The 20,434-nt window shown below is 41.3% G+C and overlaps 2 protein-coding genes across 5 annotated transcripts; one reads left to right on the top strand and one right to left on the bottom strand.

Moving 5' to 3' along the window:
• The first annotated feature begins 23 nt into the window (after positions 1 to 23).
• slc6a18 (solute carrier family 6 member 18) lies at positions 24 to 6,562 on the top strand. Of its 2 annotated transcripts, none has more exons than XM_082522231.1 (13): positions 24 to 627; positions 909 to 1,429; positions 2,128 to 2,268; positions 2,550 to 2,687; positions 3,648 to 3,829; positions 4,007 to 4,117; positions 4,194 to 4,306; positions 4,391 to 4,519; positions 4,607 to 4,763; positions 4,884 to 5,088; positions 5,178 to 5,337; positions 5,427 to 5,589; positions 6,311 to 6,562. In XM_082522231.1, the coding sequence occupies exons 2-13, from the start codon at positions 1,294 to 1,296 to the stop codon at positions 6,527 to 6,529; spliced, it is 1,854 nt and encodes a 617-aa protein (XP_082378357.1). In that variant the 5' UTR covers positions 24 to 627; positions 909 to 1,293; the 3' UTR covers positions 6,530 to 6,562. The 2 variants fall into 2 exon arrangements, with proteins under 2 accessions (XP_082378357.1, XP_082378356.1); XM_082522230.1 differs by having other exon boundaries at positions 24 to 633.
• A 99-nt stretch (positions 6,563 to 6,661) lies between these two features.
• On the bottom strand, positions 6,662 to 20,407 carry tert (telomerase reverse transcriptase). Of its 3 annotated transcripts, none has more exons than XM_082522229.1 (16): positions 20,331 to 20,407; positions 17,724 to 18,999; positions 17,447 to 17,636; positions 17,200 to 17,353; positions 16,942 to 17,109; positions 16,644 to 16,805; positions 15,589 to 15,690; positions 15,418 to 15,503; positions 15,220 to 15,336; positions 15,005 to 15,076; positions 14,524 to 14,712; positions 14,165 to 14,291; positions 11,920 to 11,981; positions 10,938 to 11,062; positions 8,705 to 8,842; positions 6,662 to 7,524 (listed from the first exon to the last, which is right to left on the bottom strand). In XM_082522229.1, exons 1-16 carry the CDS (start codon positions 20,334 to 20,336, stop codon positions 7,421 to 7,423), a joined length of 3,078 nt encoding a protein of 1,025 aa, XP_082378355.1. In that variant the 5' UTR covers positions 20,337 to 20,407; the 3' UTR covers positions 6,662 to 7,420. The 3 variants fall into 3 exon arrangements, with proteins under 3 accessions (XP_082378355.1, XP_082378353.1, XP_082378354.1); XM_082522227.1 differs by lacking the exon at positions 20,331 to 20,407 and adding an exon at positions 19,638 to 20,234; XM_082522228.1 differs by lacking the exons at positions 8,705 to 8,842; positions 20,331 to 20,407 and adding an exon at positions 19,638 to 20,234.
• Between the last annotated feature and the right edge of the window lie 27 nt (positions 20,408 to 20,434).

Below are 20,434 nucleotides of genomic sequence, written 5' to 3'. Positions count from 1 at the left end.
CCTATTAAAAATGTCCTGAGAAATCGATTTTTATGATGACCCGTGATGAAGGCGTGATGTCGAAATGCGCAGGTCAGGCAGTAAAATAGTTCTTTGTTAGTGCTTCAGTTGCTCCTTCAGACTTTATTCTGTCCTCCTTGCACCCTGGATGTAGGCCAGAAACCTCTATTTGGCTCCTACAATAGGACTGACACATGAATATATATAACACTGATGGGGCAGTTTAGTAACGCCTAACTTGTTTGGCTTTTGACCGGAGCACTTGAATTAAAATCGGCGCAGAGTCAGCCAGTGAAAGAAACTTCACACATAATATCTGAGACACCGTTGGCTGGATTTGTTTTTTGCTCTTTTCAATGCATAAGCGGACATCGCTGCTTAATATGACCATAATATAGGAAATGGGACAGCTTTGGTGTGCTTGATTAGGAATGAATGTTAGCAATATCAGAGAGAGCTAGAGACAGCAATCAAGCCTGTATCTAAGCATAAAAATCTGCAACACAAGGATTCATGAAGTGACGACGGAAATGTCAACTGGCCAGGAGAAAGAAAACACTTCAAAAAATCATATTTGAGGAAGGAAGAGTGTGGATTTGCAGTTTAAATCTCAACCTGAGTTCACAGGTACAGGTAAGAAATGTGGACACAAATTATTATTGACTTTTATGTCTGGAAAAAATGCCCTTAATGGTGAAATGTATCAAAAACATCATTTGATTAGATCGACTTTCATCACTTCAGATTTAGGTTTGCGTACATCTATTCTCAAACTAGAGCACAGAAAGACCCGGTAACCTTTTCACTCATTTTGCAAGAAGATTGTATGCGAGAACAATGTTTGATTAGCTGTTCGGCACAACTCTCCTGATGTCTCTTCCACCCTGTATCTGATTGCTCTGATGTAGGTCGGTGTAGCAGAGAAAAGCATCACCAGGTTATCCATTAATTCAAGTTTCAGCACACTCCCATTCTGCGGGAGGGAGGTAAAACCACTAAATCACCCTGGCAAGTGTTTCACCAAACTTCCTGCTGGCTGGATGTCTCAAAAAGAACAGAATCTGCACCTCTGACTCAGAGACGGGAGGGTCGCACAGAGGATGAAAGAGGAGTGCTGAACATCACGAAGACCGAACCAATCAGGAGTGTAATTCATCCAAAGTACGGAGCAGGAGGAGAATTCTGGACTAACCACAAAATATATGCAATTTGATCAGACTGCATGCTACAATTCCATTAGGTGTATTTTTGTAACACAACTGGAATTGCACTGAGTCTTTTTTCCAGCTGAGGATGGGAAAAGACGCTGGGCCGGAGGAGAGACCCAAGTGGGACAACAAGGCTCAGTATCTGCTGACATGTATTGGTTTTGCAGTGGGAATCGGAAATGTGTGGCGATTCCCTTACCTCTGCCAAATCTACGGAGGAGGTGAGATGCTGCCCTTTTACTCACTTTACACCATCGCTCCTACTGTAAGAGTATCTGTAAGAGTCCTGTTTAATCATCCAGTGTAGAGATGCTTTAATCGGTTTGCATTTCCATTTTGTTTCAGTAGGTATTAACGAACAAACCGGTTCGGTCCCTGAACCTGTCTGGAAATGAATAACTTTATGTATACCTGATTAACCATGGGAATCATTACATACTGTTTGTGAGGAATATATCCACCTTTGTTTGCTTCCTCATACTTACCCAGAGAGATACGCCGAGTCCTCATGCCACGGAGTTCTATAGGAGCCTGCTCTGGGTCAGGCTGTGTAAACAGCCAGTCCAGAAAATGTGTGTGGGCTCTATCACCTTCACATATTGACTTCCCAAAAGACTGTTTCTCAAATCTGCTGAGCGTCTGTTTAACTTTGGCTTAGTCTGTTTAATTGAGTCACGTTTTTCTATTGTTAATCTCCCCTCAGATTTGTTTGGTTTGGAGCTCGTACGGTGAAGCAGCGAGGTGACACGAGAAGTTAATAATTTTTTTAAAATTTTGTAAATATAGTGGGTTTTTCTTTTTAAAAAAAAAAAAAGTCAGCCCGATTCCCAGCAACCCAGTGTGTTTTCATTAGCAGAGCTTTGCACTGTAATCATAAAAATGCCTAACTGTAAGATAAATATTTACTTCATGTCTTCAGGTGCATTCCTCATCCCTTACCTGATAGCGCTGGTGTTTGAGGGCCTCCCCCTGCTCTTCCTTGAGCTGGCTGTAGGACAGAGGCTCCGGAAGGGCAGCGTGGGTGTCTGGAAGACCATCAATCCCGTAATCGGTGGAGTAGGTGGGTAACCCAAAAAGTAATAGTAAATGTTTTTATGTACTCTACAGTTATACTATTCGAGTGTGTTGCTTTATTTTAACGACATATTAGTTAATCTAAGATTCTTAGTTGTTTTTCAACCCTTTAGTCAACTGTATCATGTACAATAATAAAGTAGAAAGTAAAACAGAATAACCAAAAAATAAATGTTTCTTTTGTTGAAATTGACACCGGTCAAAGATTCCTCATTTTTAAATTCAAAAAATAAAATTAATACCTGAAAAAATCTTTCTTATGTGCAGGCATCGCCTGTTTGATTGTATCGTTTCTGGTGGGCGTTTTCTACAACACCATTCTGGCCTGGGTGCTGTGGTACTTCTTCCACTCTTTTCAGGAACCCCTGCCGTGGAGCACCTGCCCACTAAATGAAAGCCGCATAGGTGAGACAGGAGCACACCTCGGTATTATTCTTGCTTGATAAATTTATGGCCGTACGCCGTGATTCTGCTGCTGCTCCACTGTTTGCAGATTTAATAACAAAGATAAAGTTTAGGATTATCAGTAAAGATTTATGGCTGCCTGCCATGCTCTTGGTAGCATTTCAAGAGAGATTCAGTAAAAAAAAAAAAATACTGCTGGACAGCTTTATGGCACAAAGGGAACATTGCACCACAACATAAAATAAAAAAGACAATGATTTTTTTTAAAGATAGGTGCAACTAAGACATGAGATGAACAAGTAAATAGCAATGATGATGCAGTGTTGGGACTGTTGACGCTCTGCTGAATTTGTAATTTTGCACACTTTTAAACAAATGAACAGTATTTTGTGGTAGTTTCATTTTAATGGAGAGACACAATACCAAACACACCAAAACATGATTTAGAGAAAATCCTTGTTGGCAATCACAGCGGTGAGACGTTTCCTGTAGTTGGTCAGCAGGTTTGCAAAATTCTCAGGAGGATTTTAGTTCACTTCTATTTACAGAAACTCCAAATCTTTTAGGTTTCGTGGCTGCTGTTTGGCAACTCAAAGTTTCACTCCACATATTTTCTATAGGACTGAGGTCTGAAGACTAGGAAGACCACTCCATGACCTTAATGTGCTTCTTCTTTAGCCACTGTTTTGTTGCCATAAAGATCTGTTTTGGGTCATTGTCACATTGGAAGACCGATTTGTGACCAACGTTCAGTGTTGCAGCTGCGGGTTTCTCATCCAAGATGTTTCAGTACGTGGGCCCATACATTGGCACCATTTACAGAAAAATAGTCCCAAAGCATAATGCTTCCAACTCCGCACCAGCAGTTATCTTCTCACCAACCTTCTTGTCGATGGTGCTTTGGCCCATTCCAGCCTTATGCTGGTCTACAAAATCTTTTGCGTATGTGTGTCCATGTAGACTATAATTTGGAGTGTAAGAAAAGCACTCCGGTAAATTACTTCTGGTACCGTGAAACCCTCAACATCACACCTGACATCGAGATCAGCGGCTCCGTGGAGTGGGGGATGGTGATCTGTCTAGCCAGCGCCTGGTGCATCGTCTACATCTGCTTCATCAAAGGCATCGACTCCGTGGGAAAGGTCAGTGTAACTACCAAAAACATTTAATATTTAATGATAGGTTGCAGAACACTGGACGCCTAACCCTGTGCTATCACGATATGTGGTTTCTATCTTACAAAACTGTTCTCCCAAGTCATTACATCTGTCATTTCCCCCCAGAAAACATGTTATTTTAATGTTTCTATATATTTTCAGGCTGTGTATGTGACATCTACCTTCCCTTACCTGGTGCTGACTATTTTCCTGATCCGTGCCCTCACTCTGCCTGGAGCTACTGATGGACTGTTGTACCTCTTCACCCCTGATGTGAGTTGGAGTGAAATTTTTAATCTTTTGTCCCACAAACAGCTGATTTCCTAATCAGATGTTATGCTCGTGACAGTGGCAAACCCTGACGAACCCACGGGTGTGGTTGGACGCCGCCACGCAGATCTTCTTCTCTCTTTCTGTGGCGTTTGGAGGTCTCATATCTTTCTCCAGTTACAATGAAGAGAAGTAAGGACAGACACTTCTTAACCTCCCCCGGTGAACACGGGGTGATTAGTAAGCTCGTCTTTCTCTCGCTCTTTGTGTTGTTAGAAACAACTGCGAGAGAGACGCTGTTCTTGTGGGAGTGATAAACAGCGCAACGTCTATCTACGCCTCCATTCCGATTTTCTCCATCCTGGGGTTTAAAGCCACCACCGCCTTTAACGCCTGTAAAGACGAGTACGTAAGCATGCCTATTTTAGGTGGGGTTTTGCAACTACGTCTTTGCCTGATCCTGAGTACTTACTCTTCAAATCTTATCTGCAGGAACATCCTGGCTCTGACCAATTACTTTGAGTTCTCAGACCAGAACATAACCCTGCAGAACTACGATTACTGGTATGAATATCTAAATACGACATATCCAGAGAAATTCCAGAGTCTGTCCCTGAGGGAGTGTGATCTACAAAAATTACTTAAGCAGGTACTCACTCCATCTTATAGTCATTCTTCTATCCTTGAGCCCCTCATCCACAAACACTGGTCATTTTCAGACATTGCCATTTCAAGTATCCTCATTAGCTTCTTGTTTTTTTATCTTCAGAGTGTTTCAGGTACTGGCCTGGCTTTTATCGTGTTCACTGAAGCGGTGATATCGATGCCGGGCTCGCAGGTATGGGCCGTACTGTTCTTTGTCATGCTCTTTAGTTTAGGTCTCTCCTCCATGTTTGGTAACATAGAGGGTGTCCTCGCGCCCCTCAATGAACTCAAACTATTGCCCAGGTGGATGCCCAAGGAACTCATATCAGGTACTTGCACATCAGCTTGTGCTTTTTAAGTCAAAAACAATTTCCTTTGAATTCCCTCTTTTAAACTTTCACCTTCTTCACTTCTGCAGCGGTCATCTGTTTGATATCCTTCTTGGTGGCGCTCCTCTTCACCTTGAGCTCAGGCAACTACTGGGTGGAGGTGTTTAATGGTTACGTGGGATCTGTACCTCTGCTCATCATTGCTTTATTTGAGATTATTGGAGTTATTTACTTCCGTGGAATGAAAACGTAACTTTTTCTCCTCTTCTTCCTGAACATAACACTGTAAACTTCACTAACAATCATAATTCATATCCGTTTTACGTCTCCTCTGCCAGTTTCAGTGACGACATCTATATCATGACTGGGAGGAGGCCAAACATCTTTTGGAAGGCGTGCTGGATGGTGATCAGTCCTTTACTGCTCCTGGTGGTGTTTGTTGCCTATGTGATTGTCCAGGCACAGACACGTCCCACCTATCAAGCATGGAACCCAGATTATGTAAGCAGGAAAGCCAAGAATTGAAGAATGAATCTACTCATAAGTCAAGATTTTATTAGGTGCAGTTTGTTCGCTCCTCTATTTATCTTCAGAACTGCTCCAATTTTCTGTTCCATCACATCCCAAAGGTACATTACTGGATTGAGATCTTTTAATTGTGGAGACAATTTGAGTACAGTGAAATGATCTGAGCTGTGAGTCATAGCGAGTTATCCTGAAGGAAGATGCTACTAAAAATCAAACTGACTTCTGAAATGAATCCAGCAGCCAGACTTTTACCTGAGAAGCGACTATCTGTAATGTCTGTTAACAAACAAGCAAGAGTTTAAAAATGTCTATCAAAACCTACATTTTAACAAATATGTCGATTAATAAATATAGACCGGCGGGATAAAATGACAGCTCAGTCCTTTATGGGATTTTATGAGCCTGAAATATCTCTTGGTTGGTTTCGATAACCTTAAGTTAGCCCTAAAGCACTAAAACAGCAACCACTGACCAAAGTGCTGGACACAGCAATAAAAAATAGAATTTAAATAAAGTAAATCAATATAAAAAATGAATTGAATTAGTCAAGCTAAGCTAATTGCCTGCTTGCTGGTTGTTGCGCTCTATTTAACCCGAAGAAAGAAAATTAGCGCATTTTACCAATTTTAAACCATATTTTATAATTAAATAAATAAATGTCCTTCATTGTTTCCACCTTGATCTTTCTTTTCAGGAAAAATTCCCTGAAACTGAAGAGAAGCTTTATCCAGACTGGGTCTTTGCCATAATCATCCTCCTCTGCGTGGTGCCTGTGATTTCCATTCCTCTGGTGGCCCTCTACCAGCTGCTTCGTGGCAGATTCAGAAAGTCCTCGGTTGGGATGGAATTGAATCCCTACGACAACGACGCCTTCGTGACTGACACACAGGAACAGAAGACTCAAAGGGCTTAAGGACTGTGGAGAGTAAAAATGCTGCCATACAGCAAAAATCCAGATGTTTATCACTGCTTTTCATCAAAATTCACTAGAATTTCATACAGATTCTGATGTTTACTTGACATATGAAACATTACATTACTTCCCTTGAAAATAAAACAGGATTTATTTAACAGTGACATTCTTAATTTTCATTTTACATATTTTTTACATATCATATATCCAATATAACATTATATCCATTACACACCTTTCTTTGACTCCAAATATATGAATCTGCACAGTTGAACATAGTAAAAATAAAAGAAAATAAAAAAGAACACAGAACCCTTCAGGTTTGTTCATTTCTGAACAACTTTAGCATTATCTAAAGAACTGAGCATATGTGATGTAACACAAAAGTAAAAAAAAAACAATCCTTTGGTGAATGGCTCACAACTTCTGTGACGTATGTCCTCACATGCTCTTTATGGAAAACTACTACAAGGTGTAAATCAAAGTCCACAAAGACACACACAGCTATGGGCTGAGACCTGCTCTATTAAAGTAGCTGCATGACTTTCAATTACCGATCTTGACAGGTTGCTGTTGTTTGATTGTGTGCGTTTATGACTAAGGTTTAGCACTTAAGTGTTTTGCAGCACACGACTAAGTACTGTGTTTTCCAGACATGTTTCCTGACACTCTAGATCCGAAAGATGTCATGTATTGGTTTGAGGTTTTTTTGGTGATATATATTGTTAAAACACTTACAACTTAAGAATTAAACAAAGCAAAAGAAAAAAAAAGGCTTTTAATATGTTTTTAACAAAAAAGGGGAGGGAATCTAGATTAAATAAATCCATACCTTTAATCTCCGAGTATTGTTCTGCGGTCATGTTGGAAACTGGGACTAGGAATAGTAATTTACGTCTGAATGGCCAAGAAGTCGACTGGAGTCCTGGGGTTAGCGGCCTGCCGCACCCTGGCCAGCCTCAGGTCCCCCAGACGCCGCTCCAGACTGCGCTTTCCTGTAAAAAGATAAAGATAAGAAGCTTTTTATTTCCTTCTTTGGTGACAAACTGTAAAATCAAATGACAGGTGCCAATAAACTGCAGATTATACATGTAAAATGATATGTGTATATTGGCTAAATTAGGTGCACCTCTTACAAAGTCCACATTTAAAAAGAATCAGCCTTCCTGGAAAGCGACAGGAAGGACAGCCTTTCGTAGTGAAATCGAAAAGCTTCATTTTTCCAAACTGTAGTACTTTTATTTTGTTTTTAATTATTCTTGCCTAATTAAGCATCCACACACACATACACACAGGCAGCGGTTATTTTATCCTGCTGTAGTCCTCAAAGGTTCACCACAGCAAACAAATCTGCATGTTTGATATGGGACTTTACACCAGATGCCCTTCTGGATGCCCCTCCTAGAAGTGCACAAACTCGCGACCCCTTCAGGCTGTCTCTTCGTGTCTCCTCCTTTTGCACGTAGGGAGGAAACAAAGAGACTCCTACTGATAGTATGCACATGCACTTCTTTGGATGTTATTTGTGACTCTGCAGCAAATTATTTTTGATATGCAAATACAACTTAATATGTGAGCAGAACAAGAGTCTGCAACTGACAAAAGTGTCAGTGGTGTTGGGGATCGTCAAAATTGCTGGGCTCATGAAAAAAAGAAATGTACAGCCAGATTTTATCCACAATGAAAGATCATCTGGAAAGCATCCAATTGGCTTCAGCCTCATTTTTCAGCAACAAAATGATCCAAGACAGACTGCTAATGCAGTAAAAGCAATGGATAGAAAAAACACACAGTGCAGCACTATCAGTTTTGGATTGGCCTCCCCAGAGCCCAGACCTCAAAGAGAAACAGCCAAGATCCAAAGAAGAGCTGTGAATGTGCTTCAAGAAGCCTGGAGAACTATTCCTGAAGCCTCCTTAAAGAAATTACAAGAAAACGTAAAAGAAAAAAGGTAATCATACCAAATTCCAACTGTTTTAGAATTGCACTTTGTTTTGTCTTGTATTTCCATGTATTTTTGCACACGTTTTAATTCATCACTGTGCCCATTTTCCATTTTAACAACAAAATCTAAAGGAAAACTGAGATGCTCAGACTTCTGCAGAGTACTTTGCGTAACATTTTAATTGCATTTTTTGGAAGAAGAATCTGAACATCACTTTTGAGACTACATACGTTTGTGCAGGTGTGCGAGCAGATCTTTATAGAGAAGACGGTGTTGTGACAGCACCAGCAAGAAGCACAGACAGAAAAGCAGCTCCACTGCTTCGTACTGCACAATCCCCGTCTGGGCCTTATCACCTAAAATCAGTCCTAGAGAGGCAAAGAGAGAAGAAATTAAGTTATTAATGTGTTTGCTCAGGTGGCTGAAGGAAAATGGGTTGAATTTTACATCACAGCTCAGTAACACTGCAGCAATTGTGGGTTACAATCCAGTACTATCCAGTGAATAGTTTAGCTTATCCTATAATAACACATGTTAATGAAATTAACATAGCGTTTACTCACTTTAGTAATACTATAGCAACCTGCTAAAATAAATGGTTATATCAATGCAGTACGTATGCTGACAACATATTGTGATATTACAGGATACCATCAGCCTAATATCCTCAAAATCACATTGAAACTGTTTAAACTATCATCCCCAGCAATTTGTGCGCTGTAAATAATGTTTATATTTATTTAAACATTCAAAAGTCTTAGGGTTAATTAAGCGCACACAACACTGCTGCAAACTAGGAATTTACTATGTGGTTTAGTCTAATGTTTAACTTTCCAGGCTGAATGAGGTTATAAATCTCCTGATTCTCCTAAACGTACCATGAATACACAGAATGAACTATAATGGAAAACAAACGCAAATTACTACCATACATCCTGAACACATGCCAAAATAACTGACAGAAGTAGAAGTAGAAGAACTTCTACTTCTAGAACATCAGAAAATATCTGGCTGTGCAAAAGTCTTGAGCCACCCTTCATATTTTTCTTAGCTGGACATTTTAAGCAGTCTTGAGCAGCAGTTCTCCGGGCTTTATGAAGATCTTTTAAAGTTTTTCTTTGGACATCATCTGCTTTTTCACTCATTTTCACTTCAGTCATGACCATTTTCACAGGACTGTTTCTTTGTTAAGCCACTTGACACTGGCCTGAATCGTTCAACATAAAAAGGGCAGCTAACCCAAATGCCAAATTTTAATAAGAACTCAACTGTAAATTACCGGAAACAGGTTTTCCAGAGTGATTAATCCAAATTTGCAATTTGCTGTTCAAGTTATTGAAGCATTGTGGGAGCACCTTGATAGAAAGTATACTTCTGTTACTGGAATTCCCACTGCCTGACCCGACGAAGCCTCGAACCATGTTAACCATTTGCCACACAGTCACCCTGACGCCACTATATTCCTCGCTCCTTTAAACTGTTTGCACAAGAATAATTAGCACCCCTGCGGAGTGTGGTCTCCGCAGGGGTGCTAATAAAAAAAAATAAAGTATGCATTAAATACAATACCATCTATATAATTTAAAAATAAGTGACATTAAACTAGCACGCAGTGATTAAGAAGATGTAGATAACTGAAAATGAAAAAGGATAAAATATAACAGCTCTGAAAGCGTCCAACTCGCAAGTATGTGGGACTCATTAACTCACAGGAGCACATTAACTTGGCTCTGCTGTTATTTGCCAACATCCAGTTTGGAGAGGAGTAAGTTTAACTGCTGTAACTGATCCTGAGTCTGCCGTTTCATGTAATATAATACATTTTTGTATTCTCTCCTGTTTTCATCTGCTCGTTTAACTGGGAGCACTGACATCTCAGGGTGTTAGCGACACAATTATCACACTCTCACTGAGCTTTCACAAGCGACATCACCCGAAAAGGGCGCCCTCTGCTGGCCACGAGCCTGATGCCACTGCTGTTTGCTGTTCGGCTTAAACAAATCTATAGTATGGTAAACAGGACACCACAGCAGTACTCTGAGTGCATCTCTACCTCTAAAATCCAGCTTGTGTGGCTGCTATCTTAAGTAAATATTAAATCTATAAGGAAAATGAGAGGGAAGCATCCCTGTCACCAAAATGGATCAAACCATAAAGTTCCCAGATTGAAGAGCAACCGAGTAAAACTTGAGGAGCAAAAAAGGCACAAAGTAAAATGTGCTAAGGTCCAAAACATTAAGCACATCATAGCAGTGCTGGATTTTTTGCCCTGGTTGTCAGTCTTCTTATACCTGAACATCTTGTTTTTTTCCAACTACCCACATTACTCTTTAAAACTGCAGGATCTTACTTCACAATACAACTTGCAGAGATGCTATTACTTGATTTGAACGTGTTTATATCAAACTACTGCCCACTATTACCAATCAGTAACAAAGTGCTGCTGTGAAATGCAAAAGTTGCCTTTGTTGCTGCGTCTGATGAGCTTGTTGCAGTACTGGGCCATCTCCCATATCAGCTGCAGAAAGAAGACGGGGTTCTTGGAAACGGTCTGACCAAAGGGCAAACTTTGGGCACAGACGTGAAATCTGAAGAGGAAAAAAAAAAACAGGAAGACTCACACAAAAACTGTAAATGAGGACAGGTTCAGTTAGACATTTACATTTAGAGATAAACAACAGGACAATTATTTCTTTTTTTTTTTTCTTTTTGCCTGTCCCGTTTGGCTCTTTTGCCATCAGAATTGTTGTCTAAAGGCAAAGAAAGACGCCCAACGGATTTACTTTACCAAATTGACCATCCCAGCCTTGCCGTAATGGTCCATTTGATTCACCTTTTATTGTTTATTTTATCTTCACTTGCTGAATACGGGACAGACTTGACTGGGGGAAAGAAAGAGGGAAAGAGAAACAGCTGAGAAGAGGGACGGGGGAGAAGGGCAAAAAACAAAAAACAACTGAATGAGCAGAGAAAAAAAATGCATATATCGATCACCTGGATCACCTGCTGAGAAAGAAAAAAGAAAACAAGCAGAAGAGAACAAGAGTAATAGAATAAACAGCATCACAATGATATATGGGAATATGACAGTAAATACTAAATATTAAACATTATTGTGCAGCACATAAGATCGACAGCACACAGTGTGCTTTGAGGTAGGAGCCAAAAAGGGTGTAGTTTGTGGGTGTGAGCACCCTTGTGTACACCTGTGAGCATGGACGCGCTTGTTTTTTTTAAAAGGTTCCTTCATGTAATGATCTGCTAGAGAGTGTGGGGAGCCACGGGACAATTATTTCTAAGCTCGGTGCAGGTACTGATTAATATAACCCAGATTTTTACCCAACTGGAAGCGATTCATGTTGAAGGTTCCCAGTTTGTGTTTATTGTCCATGTATTTTGATGTTACAGGTGGGTAAATGCACCAATCTGACACTGACAACAGTACCTGTACGCATGCAGCAGCACCATCTTGTACATGTTCTTGTAGACCGCTTCAAGAGAATTAGTCTGAGGAGAAAAATTTATTGATTAATGTAACGGAAAGCAAGTAGTTTACTAACATACTGATACAAGATTTCTTCATTGATTGCTCAGGTCGGATTTTCCTGTTAGTCAAAACAGAAAGCAGCTCCAAACCCTGCTGCTCCCTCTGCCATGCTTTACAGCTGGGAATTGAATTTGATTGCTTTATGGTCACTTTGGTTTTTCCTCAAAAGTACAATTGTATAAAAAGATGGACATCGCCTCAGTGATATCGCACATTGGTTTTAGGCTGTGCATTTTGAAGGCCCAGTATTCGAGCTTTGACCAGTGCCGTCCTGTTCTGAGCCAAGTGTGACCAAATTTGAGTAAGAGGGAAGGGAAAAAAAGAAAAAGAAAAAAAGAAACATGGCAGCGCAGCTTAGCTTGACAAAATTGCATTCGAACAAACCACAAGTCTTCTGGAACAATGTGCTTTAGACAGATGAGACCAGACTGGAGATTATTTTGAAAAGCAATAATCTCCAATTTGTTTGATAAAAACAGCACATCAGCACAAACACCTCATGCCAACGGTCAAACACAGTGTGGAGGGGTGATGATTTGGGCTTTTTTTTTGCAGCCACAGGTCCCGGGTACCTTGCAGTCATTGGCTGTATCCCAATTAAGGGTCTGCAGCCTTAAAGGCCGCATTTTAAGGCCGATTATGTCACAGCGACGCGACGAAGGTTGTCCCAATTCGAAGGCTGCTCGAAATGCGGCCCTCAAATGCGTCCTTCATTTCCCTGAATTTTAAGGATGTGGCGGTGTAGACTTCGTGGCCCAACATATCCAAGAATGCATAGCGCGGCGCTGGGTGTGGATAATTTTGCCGAAAAAAAAACAGCGGATGACGGGCTATATTCCGTACTTGAACTATAAGTAAGTACTGAATATTATGTCACTTATTTATGTGCAAATGTTTAATAACGAAGAACACTAAAACATTACTGTTGGCCACATGTCGGCAAAGTTATGTGACGTTTGTACTAACTTGGTTTTAAAGCCTTTACTTTAAAATATACGCCGTCCAATAGCTGACCTTAATCTTACAGAGAATGATCAAAGCTCATGTAGAAACAAACAAACAAATGAACAAAAGATTTTCTCCTTCATTTCTGTCAAACAAAGCTGTATGAAACGTTTCCAGCTGTTAGTATCATGGTTGCTAGGCAACCTTGGCAGCACGACGGAGGCTAGACCGTCCCATTTTACAAGCCTCGCACTTCCGGCGTTAGCGGTCTTTAAGTACGCGGCCCTTGTGGGCCGTTAAGGCTGCGTACTTTTAGGCTGCAGACCCTGAATTGGGATACAGCCATTGAGACGATAAACTCCCGTGTATTACAAAGTACGCTAGGATCAAATGTGAGGGCATCTGCCTGAAAGCCAAAGCTTGGCTGAAACTGAGCCATGAAACAAGACAATGATCTCCAGGATGCCAGCTAATGTGCAACAGAATGGTCCAGTCGAACATCCAAGTCTTGAAAAAAAAAAAAAGAAAAGCTTTCTACCCTTTCATATCTGTGCAACACTTCTTCTGACATCCTGCAAAGTTGCCAGATCAATAAGATTGCTCTCACCAGCTAATCTTTCTTTCCAGTAGCCGACTTCGTGAGCAACCAGGCTTTTATTTTCAGTCAAAGCTGTACTACTCAAACTCTGAATATCATGTCATTAGTTTGAACACCTAAACCTGGCAGTATTACAACCTGTCAAATTTATCTAATAAGTACATGAAAAGTTCAACTAATTCTTTGCCATTAGTATAATTATATTGCATTTGTAGAAATTACTTTTTTAAAATCACCAGTCGGTCATTTTATTGGATATTTTGTTCAAGGACTCATTTACCTTGATTGGCATCTTTCTAGCTTGTACTTTTGACACAGACATTGGACATAGCATGCTGGTGATGCTTCAGAGTCTGTATAATATTAACATATACATTTCGTAGAAAGAATATATAGTTTAAAAATAGCTGATCAAAATATCTTAAGAAAGATGAGAAATGAGTCCAAGTTTCTCTTAACAGCATGTTTTGATCTGTGTACTCAGCTTTTGCCAAACTGCACCTTCCCATAATTGTCCACAATCATCAGATCTAAAAGAACGTGTCAATGTTTAACAGTTACGGCATTCTGAAACGTCTTAAAAATATTTTTGTTCCCGACCTTCAAGTCAAAGAACAGGGCATGACACTTGAGCCTGAGGATAGCCATTAGTTTCCTTTTCATCTGCTGTCCTGCAGAGTGGGATGAACCCAGAGTAAGGCTGTAGCGCAGAGACAGTCCAGCATAGCTGTGAAACAAGAAAAAAAGCAAGAAAATTTAAAAACAACAAAACATTCAGAACTACAGAGAGATTTTTGTTTGACCAGAGGATCATTCATCTATGCCAGAATTGGCTCACGTTTATGAGTAGGAACAAAGTTCAGCCATAAACTATAAAGCCTTGACAACAGGCCCAAGGAGACACCACAATATAACACAATAACTGTGCAGTATAATTACAGCTGGAATGGACCTTTCACCTGGAATAGTCTTTATAGACGTCCAGTGTGTGGGTGTCCAGCAGCAGTCCACACCAGGGGAAGAGGCAGCGAGGGGGCAGCATGCGAATGTCGGGACAGGAAGCCGCGCTTCCCGATACCTGAAAGTTCAAAACCACCTTCTGCGGGTTGACTGCCAGACCATACTGTGGCACTCCGGCCAGCAAGATCCTACACACAAAGAGCAAGCGGCATTATAAATGCACTAAAATAAGCAGCTTTGCATGATTTGCAGTTTGAAAAATAAATAAATACATGTAAAAACTCTCTATTTCTCTTATACTGAGACTTTGTGCAGCTCACCAGGTCATCCACTGTCTCAAGCAAGCTGTTCAGAATAACTATATATGTGGATGCATTTATTTGGGGTTATACAGAAAACTGCAAATCCCATTCCAGTCCCCTACTCCAAAATATATTGTGCAGTAACACAGAATATTTAAAACTGAACTGAAAGTAATACTTGAGAAAAGCTTGTGCTTCATGTTGGTCTGGTGTAATCAGAAGGAAGTCATCCACCAGTCTCATCAAACACCTGCAGGACACAAGGAGAGCAAAATAACAGCCACAGTGGACCAAATCAAGAGCTACAGCACAGAAAGAGTGCCCTCTTCTGCCCATGATGGGTAATATGTATACAAGCTGGAGCTGACTGAAATACAGCGAGGTCTAATGTACCCTTTGTGTCCTGGAATATCTTTAAACAGAAGATTCTCCATGTGGCCGTAGCAAAGGCAGCAGAGCAAACTAGATACAACCGATCCCTGAGGAATCCCCCGGAACTGACGGTACGTCCTGAAACATAAAGGGACAAAATAGACGTAACTGCCTTGATGACATCAAAATGTTTTAGAAAACGGTGTTCGAGAATCTTACTTTTTCCCATACTGAACAACACTCCCAGTTAGCATTTGGGTAAAGAACTGCAATGCCTCTCTGCCATGAAGATCTGAGCAAAAGTGCTGCAGCAAGGAAAAGTAATGCGTTCAGGACTTAAGCACACAATTTGCCCAGCCACAGCAAACCACGCGATGAAGCCAGAGTTACCTGTTCAACCAGGATGGCGTGATGAACTTTGCCTTTTCTCTGCAATGACGTCGAAAAGCCCTTCATGTTGGTGGATCCTATGTTATCCTCCAGGAAATCTGCCTGTGTTAACCAAAACAAAAAAAGACCGACTTTCACTCATAAATAATGTTTATATATGGTGGTTTTCACAGATTCTTCTTCTTAAATTGAGTTTAACTTAGTTTGATGGCCATGTCTGCCAAAGGGTTCAGCGACGTGTTTGTTGACCTGTGCGCTTAGATCAGGGTGTGGCACACATTAATTTCCATCGGTTAAAATTAATTGCCCACTGCTGATCTAGATGGTTGTGCTGGGTTATTTGTTGGTCATAATGTCAGTATAGCTGGAGTGACTTGGTTTAACCAGACATGTAACTATATTTATGATAGGGAACAGGCATACATACACTAACTCCTCCTAGATGCACGGATCAATCTGGATGAAACTCATTATATAAACTGGGTAAGGTCGCAGGATTATCAACATCTACATCGCTTATAACACTCTAATCCTTACAAATTACATATAATATGTCTAGCAGCTGAACTACAGCAACATTAAATGTATGCTGCAGGCATGTTGTTGTTCATAAATACATTTTGTTAAATAATTTTAGTACAGTGGCACTTTGAGAGTCACTGGAATGTGTTGTCAAGCATAACTGTGCCTGTGTTCATCTGACGGTGACACTGACAGTAAGTTACAGTGTCTAATAATCAGTCCGACTGACTAGTTTATATAATGAATATGTAGTTTGCACAGAAGAAGAAAAATATGGGTTTTTTTTATTGATTTGATTGGTGCTTATGAGCAGCCCTTTTTGCAGTCGCACTGTACGTAGCGATATAATAAAAATAAAGAATAACATGTAAATTAAAATGTATGCGTTTTAATCCAACAAATACACCAGGCTAGCAGGTATAACACTAGTTTAAGTAATGTGATGTTAACTAATATTACCATAAATGTCATTTTTGGACTAATTAATACTATGTATGCTCTCAGATAAGCATGTTTGCAGATCGGATGGCTACCTGTCTGACAAAGGCCTTTTTCAGGCCTTCGTGTGAGTCTGCCCAGATCTTGGCATAGCGGCGGATGGTAAAGAGTTCATCGTGGACAGGTGACAGGGCTTGGCCAATCACCTCTATGAGTTTGTCATGCGGCAAACTCTCATAGGCTCCACTCACGTCCATCTTAAACAAAGAGGAAAAAGCTAAATTATACATTACCTATACAATATGTCCATATTAGTGTGCTGAAATTTACAGCTGTATTATCCTTAAAATAAATTGAAAGTTCTCTGCCAAACTATTAAATGTAACAACTCACCTTAACAAAATAGAGGGGTTGTGGTTTTTCTTTCTGCGCTGGTGCCAAAGAGCACAAAACTTTGTGGATGTCAGTCATCCCCCACACTGTGGATCCCAGTAGTGATGGAGTGGCACGCACACAGGCCCGCAGCATATCCAGCAAGTCCCTGACATGACCTCGGTAGAGCTGTAGGGAGGACCAAAGAAAAGTTGAAAAACCAGCCCATGGACACAGGATGTAATAACAGACAAGTCTGAGGTAACTGTTGGTGCGTACCCTTGTTTTGGCATCTGCTCCTATGACTCGTGTGATAGGCCTCATGCCATCAGTCTTGGGAATGAAGCGAAGGCGGGAGATGACGGTGCCTTTGGGCAGGGATGCCACCTGAGCTGGAGTCAGCTCCTCCATCTGGCCTTTGGAAAGGTGACCTCTACATGAAAAGAAAATTTTGTTCCTTTTTTTTGGAAGTATGCCTCATGTCTGTATGTATGCTGGCTACTGTAGTAATGTTGTGTGAGTGTACCTGAAGGCCAATTCTTGCAGTTTGGTCCAGACTTCCTGCCTGTAGAACCTGATGGCGTTCTTCTGCCCAATACTCTCTGTTGCATAGAAACAGGCTCTCACAAGGCCTGTAACATATCCATCCAGAAGCCAAGCCAAGAACTGACTCAGGACCTGTGTCCGATACGCAAGCTCGCTGGGTGGAAAACGGCCTGCAGATGAGTTACATTAGTTAGGTCGGGCATGAAACACGAAGCCATGAAAAAAAAAAAAAAAAAGACCTTTGGTGCTAACCTCACCTGTTTTACTCCTCTTCAACCAATCACAGTCATTCACCTTTATCTTCCACATCAGTTCAGCCAGTGAGAGCCTCTCAAACTTGCCACTTTGCAAGAAAGTCCTGACCCTGGCAAAGAAATGCAGCCGGTTTTGATCAGAGCCCCACAGTTCTTGTGGGATCACAGAAGAGAGGCATTCCCGGACAAACAGGTAAACCCTGTGTGGTGCACAGTGCTGAGGTAAGAGTGAGTTTAGTTCTCCCTGTCCTGCATTGCTCTCCTCCATTGATGGACATAACCTCTGTAGTATTCTGGTGTAGGGACATCTCCTGTGTTGTTGTAAGAGCTGCCTAAACAGGGGGACCAAGCCAAAGAACCGCTGGGAGAGTTTTTTAGGCTTCCTCTCTACTCCATTCAAATGCGCTAGTCCCTCGAAGAAGACTATTCTTACCAGATCTTGTCCTTGAAGCCTTCTGGATCCATGAGCAGTCTTCTTCCTCCTGTTAAGAAGAAAGCCACGCATGCCCCTGCCCCCATACAGGAATCCCAGGGTACGGATAAAACATTGCGAGGGTGGTAAAGGGGGGAAAATCCCTGTTCTCCAACTAGGACCACCCTCCAAGGGAAGTACAAATGTTGGCATTTCAACAGGCTGTTTGAAAGCTGTAGGTGGTGCTGATTCCACAGCCACGGCCTGTCCTTCCTTTTCAGAGCCAACTTGTTGGATCGCCTGTTGATGTTCTACAGATGCTACTCGCCTCCTCTTTCTTGAACAAACTGCCACCTCCTCCTCTTCTCCAGTTTCCCGTTTTCTTTTCCCTTTTGTCCCTCCTTTATTCCTTCTTTTCATCTTCTTGCTTGCAGGAGTCACAACTGTGCGTTTCTGTTTCAAACTCACTGACCCTCGACAGCTCTCAGTCTTGGTACGATTATGTTTCCTGACTCGCGGCTGGAGAAAAAACCCACAAGAGGCCGTGGTCATGGACACCCTGTCATAGACTGGAGGGCCGCACACCTGGAAAGCACACGAAGGAGGAACTGCCACAAACACAGAGCAGCTCTCCAGGAGATACTGCGTGATGTCTGTGCCCAGACGCGTTATGACTTTTTTCCACAGGTCACTGCCGTGGATGTAGGCAGCACTCTGTGTTACATCGCCTTGGAATTTGAGGAAATCTGCATCCCGATCCTCCTGAGCCAGCGTCTGAAAATTATACCCATGTGCCAAGACATTCCTTTTTCTTTTTCTTTTTAGAGTGTTGAGAACAAACGCCAGTAGTTCAGGCAGACTGCAGATCTGTGGAAAGTATGAATACATAAGAAGAGGCCATCTGCCATTAAGCTGTTAAATCTTGACGAAGGCAAACTCTTTGCTATATTAGCCCAGAGACAAAACAATAATCTGAGTTCTTTATTCTTCTATGTAATTAAAATTACTTCAAAGTTACAGCTTGCCTTACTAACTAGAGCCATTAAATCAAAGAGTCATGGCACTCGAAAGATCCTGAAATGAAATATCCCACGTATAACTTAGCACAGTGAAAACCCTTTCAGAGTATTATTCTGGGGCCCGCCCCGTGTCCTAGTGTAGAGCCGGACGAATATATCGGGCGATATTAACTATCTGTCATTATAACTGGATACATTTAAACATGTCTAATAAAGGAGAAAAGGGGGGGGTGCCCCAAAAGAAAAAAAGAGGACCTCGCTGAAGCTGAAATATCCTCCAGCAGCGCACATTTTACTCCCAGCTTAGTTTCAATGAGAAAAAAAAAATATAGGAGTGTAACATGGTTTCCTGGCTTTAACATTATAACAGCATGGCAGGCAGAGTTAGCTACACCGCTTCAAACGTCCACAGAGGAGTGCGTGTCAACTCCTCAGGGCTAACCTGGGAAATGTACATGTATACTTTTCAATAGGGCGAAACGTTACCTGTTTGCAGCTCGCTACCTTCTGTAGCTCCTTGTCAAAGCACACAAAAACACTCCTAACGAACGATTTGAAACGGTTTGTATCTGTCTGCTCAATGAGAGCTGCTTTCTGTCCCTCTCTGAACACGATGCTGTCCGAAAACTCCTCCAGTGTCTGCGTGTGCCGGTACAATAACCGAAGGATATCCAGCACACCGGACATATCAGTCGCAGACATACCGACTGTGTTCGGAGCACTTGGACAGAGGTTAGCTACTTTACAACTGGATTTAGCTATGTTTCACGTTTTAAGGGCCCGCGTCATGCTTAGCTTATGGGAAAGCGGTTTATTAGAGCCGGCCAATCAAAAGTTCTCATACTAAAGGGGGGAATTTACTGTTGACCAATGACAAACAGGTAAAGGCTTGTTGTCTTTTGGCACGAGTGTAGTGGAAAAAGTGACAGTATCACGTGCTATGAGAACTGCTCACCAGAGATCATTCATTCTGTCACCAGCATTATATGGGCACCACAGGCGGTTAAAGCGACATTTGTTTATGACCTTAAAATTACATTTTAATTATAAAAAAAAAAAAAAAACCCCGCAAACGAAGCCTTCAGAAGAACAACAACGATAAAGTTTTCTACCTGGTGTGCCTCTGCCAAAGTCCACAGAAATGCCAAGAAACACAATAAGCACACGGGTGGTGTTTACCTTCATAACGTCCAGTTTGTAACAGTATATTTTAGTAAGGATAACAATACATTAGTTTTCTCAGTATTCGTGTCTGGTGTGCGTGCTTTGACGTAAAAATAGTG

The sequence above is a fragment of the Aulonocara stuartgranti genome (assembly GCF_965226115.1).
Source record: "Aulonocara stuartgranti genome assembly, chromosome: 22".
Classification (NCBI taxonomy): Eukaryota; Metazoa; Chordata; class Actinopteri; order Cichliformes; family Cichlidae; genus Aulonocara; species Aulonocara stuartgranti.
The sequence above is the reverse complement of the archived record's forward strand: the minus strand, read 5'-3'. Positions and strand labels throughout refer to the sequence as shown.

Bases quoted from the DNA above. Each gene is read 5' to 3' on its own strand.
- tert (XM_082522227.1), bottom strand. From the start codon at position 19,853: ATGTCTGCGACTGATATGTCCGGTGTGCTGGATATCCTTCGGTTATTG. The intron at 19,000-19,637 runs GTAACGTTTCGC...TACTTTCCACAG, and splicing joins AGGTAGCGAGCTGCAAACAG to ATCTGCAGTCTGCCTGAACT. The intron at 14,713-15,004 runs GTATTACTTTCA...CTTTGTGTGTAG, and splicing joins GAAGCACAAGCTTTTCTCAA to GATCTTGCTGGCCGGAGTGC.
- slc6a18 (XM_082522231.1), top strand. From the start codon at position 1,294: ATGGGAAAAGACGCTGGGCCGGAGGAGAGACCCAAGTGGGACAACAAG. The intron at 5,089-5,177 runs GTACTTGCACAT...TCACTTCTGCAG, and splicing joins GCCCAAGGAACTCATATCAG to CGGTCATCTGTTTGATATCC. The intron at 5,590-6,310 runs GTAAGCAGGAAA...CTTTCTTTTCAG, and splicing joins AAGCATGGAACCCAGATTAT to GAAAAATTCCCTGAAACTGA.